The sequence below is a fragment of the Capsicum annuum genome, chromosome 3, assembly GCF_002878395.1.
Source record: "Capsicum annuum cultivar UCD-10X-F1 chromosome 3, UCD10Xv1.1, whole genome shotgun sequence".
NCBI classification, from domain to species: domain Eukaryota; kingdom Viridiplantae; phylum Streptophyta; class Magnoliopsida; order Solanales; family Solanaceae; genus Capsicum; species Capsicum annuum.
In genome coordinates this window covers 2302762-2307881 of record NC_061113.1, presented here as the reverse complement: position 1 = coordinate 2307881, position 5120 = coordinate 2302762, and the positions used below count along the sequence as shown (strand labels likewise).

General features: G+C 33.6%; 1 protein-coding gene across 1 annotated transcript; it reads right to left on the bottom strand.

Moving 5' to 3' along the window:
- Window positions 1–2622: 2622 nt before the first annotated feature.
- Window positions 2623–4901, bottom strand: LOC107865637 (putative aldehyde oxidase Art an 7). The gene has a single exon (XM_016711858.2). It carries the CDS (start codon window positions 4834–4836, stop codon window positions 3037–3039), a length of 1800 nt encoding a protein of 599 aa, XP_016567344.2. The 5' UTR covers window positions 4837–4901; the 3' UTR covers window positions 2623–3036.
- Between the last annotated feature and the right edge of the window lie 219 nt (window positions 4902–5120).

The following is a 5120-nucleotide window of genomic DNA, read 5'->3' as shown; positions in this document are numbered from 1 at the left end:
AATATAGAATTCCTATTAAACTAGCTTTTAACCAACATTGCGGTTCATTTGCTAATTCTGTTGATTGCATGCTACATAATTCTGATTGGATTGTAATTAATGATCTTGTTAAGTTTTTAGAAAAAATTTATGTAGCTACGGTTGAATTTTTCGGTGCTTATTATCCTACTGTTTGTAATATTGTGGCATATATAGCCGATATTTCTGGTTTGCTCAAAGAATATAAAAATAAAGAAGGTTATAAAGAAGTTGTTGGCACCATATTTACGAAATTTCAAAAATATTTTTTTTCGATTCCCCCTATTTACTTGGTTGGTGCTATGCTAAATCTGTGCATGAAATATAATAATATGTGCCACTTTAGTACTCTTATTTATACTAACTTAGAAATAAATATTAACCATGATTCTGAACAAGTACAACTTGATTTGTGGACGTCTACGGCTGATGCAAAGGATTACATAGAAAAATTATATAATGACTATGCTGATTTATTTGATTTAGCCGTACCTATAAATATCACTCCAACTGTCTCTCCTCATCCTCCAGAGGAGCCATCATCTTCTAAAAAGCCGGTACATAGTGATTTTTCTGATTCGTTTTATGATTTAAATTGTTGGAACAGTGTTGATGAGAGAACTTACACATCAACTTATCGGGAAGAGCTGAAATATTATCTTCGGACGGCACTAGAGGATCGCAGACGACGGATCAACACGTTGGACTGGTGGAGGAGTAATGAAACACAATATCCTGTGCTTTCAAGATTTGCTAGAGATATCTTGAATGTTCCAATGTCAACCGTTGCATCAGAGAACGTCTTTAGTCAGGGACGACAGCAGCTTGGAGACAACCGACACTCATGGGGAAGCAATGCAATGAATGTTCTAGTTTGCCTCAGAAATTGGGTTAGAGCAGAAAGAAGAAACCAAGGAATGAAACTGGAGCCGAGCGACGAGCTGAAACTTGAAGAAATTACGACTTCATGGGAGAACTCAGCAAAATCAAGTCCAATGCATGGTTTTGCTCCCGTTGACTTCGACTATCCTATGCAAGTTCCCGTTAATATTAACGTGAATGAGTTGGAAAAAATGATGCATAATTTGTAGATTTTTCATTCATGTAAATTATAAATTTTGGATCATTTTGCAATCAATAAAATTCCCCAAATTCATTCACTCCTTAGTCCTTGCTTTTTATATTTTTTAATTTAACGATTTAAAATTTTAAATTGAATTTCTATTTTTCTACTTTAAATTAAAAACTTACTTCTAATATATTATTAATTTACTACCAAATATTATTAATTTATTATATTAAGTAGCATATGTTTTGTATATTTGTGCATATATCTTCTATAGAAGTGTATATTTAATGTATACATGTGTATATGTTTTATAAATGAGTATATAAGTATATCTATATATATTGTAATGCATATATAATGTAGTATATTTTATAAGTAGTAGTATATATACATTGAATTGTGCGTATACACGTGTATATATCTTCTATATAAGTGTATATTTAACGTATACATGGGTATATGTTTTATAAATTGGATATCTTCTATAGAAGTGTATATTTAACGTATACATGTGTATATATTTTATAAATTAGTGTATAAGTATATCTATATATATTGTAATGTATATATAATGTAGTATATTTTATAAGTAGTAGTATATATACATTGAATGGTGCATATACACGTGTATATATCTTCTATAGAAGTGTATATTTAACATATACATGTGTATATGTTTTATAAATTAGTATATAAGTATATCTATATGTATTGTAATGTATATATGTTGTAGTATATTTTATAAGTAGTATATATATACATTGTATGGTGCATATACACGTGTATATATCTTGTATATTTAACGTATACATGTGTATATGTTTTATGAATTAGTATATAAGTGTATCTATATATATTGTAGTATATTTTATAAGTAGTAGTATATATACATTGAATGGTGCGTATATACGAGTAATTGACTAATTGTGTATATGTGTATATATTTTTTAAATTCTAATGTAGTATATACTATCTATATAGTGTATATATATTATTTAACGTATTTATGATGTATATAGGTGGGTATATGTAATGTATATTGAAAGAAAGTTTTTTTTTTTTTTTTTTATATACTTTTGGCCGGATTTGACCGATTTTTTAACCGTATTTGACCGGATTTTGGTGAGTTTGACCGAGTTGGATTAAATAGGTCAAGTTAGAATGAGTTTTAATTTTTTTACTGTTTGGCCCGACCCAAACCGACCCGTTTAACACCAAAAAATCTATATTCTTACATGTAACCAGCCCTAGGAAAGGGGCACTTTTCTCATGGTACACTCCTCTTCCTGCCGAGCCCCTTTTCTCTTCATTCATATATAAGAGTATTGCTAATTAGGTCGTTGGCCCACCTCCTATAAAATATATATTTTTTCTAATTAGATTCATCCATTGATCATGTTATGTTCACTTGTGGTGATAGGAAATTTGATATTATTGCTATATCATACATAAATTAAAGTTAATTACTCGTACAATAGAGGGGGACATAAGTTGAAAACCTAAAAAAAAAAAAAAAAAAAAAAAAAAAAAAAAGATGAACAATAAGGAATTATTACATTAACTTGGTAAATGAAACCACTTGCTTATTAAATCAATTGCCAGATATTTGAATTTCAAATCCTCTAAAATTTTTGTCCCCCTTATTTAAAAGAACTGCCCAACTACTCTTGATGGTGCAACGCAGTTATATATGTGACATATTCGGTTCTGGTCTCTAAGTGCAATCCTCTCTAAGATTTCACATCATCTAAAAGTGAGGTTGAGTGCTTAGAAGGCTCGCCGGAAAGCAAAGTCGACAATGTTGTTGATGTGTACGTCAACTACAGACCCTCAATAATGACGAGTTATATTTCCGCTACGTTGTTGGCCTGTTTGGAGATGAGGTCTGCTACCTTATTCCCTTCCTCTTTTTTTTTTTTTTTTTTTTTTTGGGATAATGTTGGTTATGTCTATTGATCAATTCGAACCCATATTCCATGGCTAGGTACACCACGATGAACTACAAAGAATAAATAGTAGCCTGGTGGAGCAATTTTGCCTGACGGTGGTGCCACTACAGTGACCTCTTGGTTTGTTACAGATTTAAGTTGTAAAATGATCAACCTTTGTCCCTGAGAGTAGCCATGTGTGGTGAAAGGTGGAGCATACATGGTGACCCTAATGTCAGTCTCATCCACAAATTCATCCAACTTGATATTGACTTTGAAATCCTGTCCATATTTGATCTCTTTGTTGGCTCCATCGTCGAGAATTTGGGGTTTATGTTGTTCTAACTCAGGTGCCAAGTATGGAGGTGAGAATTTCTCAACTCTCAAATCAGTTGGATACTTAGCTTGAAAGTCATACAAAGCATGGGTGTTGCTTCCTGCCACTAAAATCTTGCCATCTGGTAAAACAGCAGAAACAGAATGGTACATTCTAGGAATCTGTGTAGGGTTCAATTCCTTAAACCTTTGTCCTTTTGGTTTGTTTGGGCTATAAAGAAGTGGCACAAGATTAGGTTCCTCAGCAGCATCCCATGCAGAAGTTCCTGCCTTTGCTCCATTAATGATCAATATATCTCCAGTTGGTAGAAGCAACATGTCTCCCATAACTCTTGGTGAGGTCATTTCTTCAATATCCCATTCAGCTCCTTGTTTGTTAACAAATATTCTTCCACAGTCTTTTAATGCAGGGAAGAATTGTCTAGGTGGAAACTCAGAAAATTTCAAGGCATCCTTGGTGTTGCCTCCGCAAACAATGACCTCGACCTCAACATCTTCGGGATTAGGAACATTGAGATTGATTGGCAAAAGTGCGGACATTCCTGATGCTGGATAGTTTCTTGCACCTCCAGCTAGTACAGGAAGTTCGTGGAGAGTTTTTCCACTGTAAGGATCAATGACTATTGATCTGTCATTTGCAAAAATAAACACATTCCCATCAGGGAGAAGATTGACAAACGGATAGAGATTGTTCTCTTTCTCATCTTCGGTTTCAATAAGAAAATTTAGCCCAAATTGTTGCACTTGGAACTGCAGTTTTCCTGGTGGAATAATTTCGTAGTTATGTGCACCACGACCTCCAACAAGAATGAAACTACCATTCTCAAGCATATGTTGAGTAGCATACCATCTCATAGCAGCAAGACCATTTGCATTTTCTTGAAACTCACAGTTATCGCATGGATTCATGATTCTTATACTGCGAATTCCTTCACGATAACCTCCCGTGCTTACTAATTCACCGGTAGAGGACAAACCTCCCGATGAGCACCATGTATCCGTCATTATCTTCAACGTCCTAACTTGACCACTCTCAACATCATATTGGACACCATGAGACCAACAATCTGTCTCGTCAGGCTTATCTGGAACAGGCTTGCAAAATGTAGGGTTGTTTTGAATTCCAGATGGTCCAAGATTTGTGGTATCATACCAAATAGCCTTGTTATTTGGCATCAATTGTATATGCATGGCTGCAACACCAGCATTTTCTGAATGTATTATCCAAGAACCACCATTTTCTGTCTCGAAATCTGGCTTGGGATCTGGAAATATTAATTCATGTTTCTTGTTTTTCTTCTTAGACTCTTTCTTCTTATTCTTGCCGTCATTCAATTTCAAAATTTCATCTGGGGAACGATCAACATTTACTCCTAACGAAGAGTCGTCAGCATTGTCAAAGCCTAGGTCAATATGTTTGTTTCTAGCATAAGATGAAATAAAAAGCAAAGGAAGCAAAACAAAGGCTTTGATGTAGATAGCCATAGAAGAAGCCTTTTTCTATATCTTCTATGGCTTTTCTGACTGATTCTTGATTGATGCGTTTTATTCTCCCTATTTATAATAATGAAGAATAGGTTGATGTATCAACCCAACCACATATTTATTAAAAAATATCAACCGTACCATCTCACGTAATTTTCTCTTTGAAAATGCTAAAAAATAGGGAGAAGCTAAGGAGGATTTACTAAAAACAAAATATATAAATATATAATTCGAGTTTTGGAAAAGCTTAATATTTTTAGTTAAGAGTTAAGAGAAGATGATTA

Bases quoted from the DNA above. Each gene is read 5' to 3' on its own strand.
- LOC107865637 (XM_016711858.2), bottom strand. From the start codon at position 4,836: ATGGCTATCTACATCAAAGCCTTTGTTTTGCTTCCTTTGCTTTTTATT.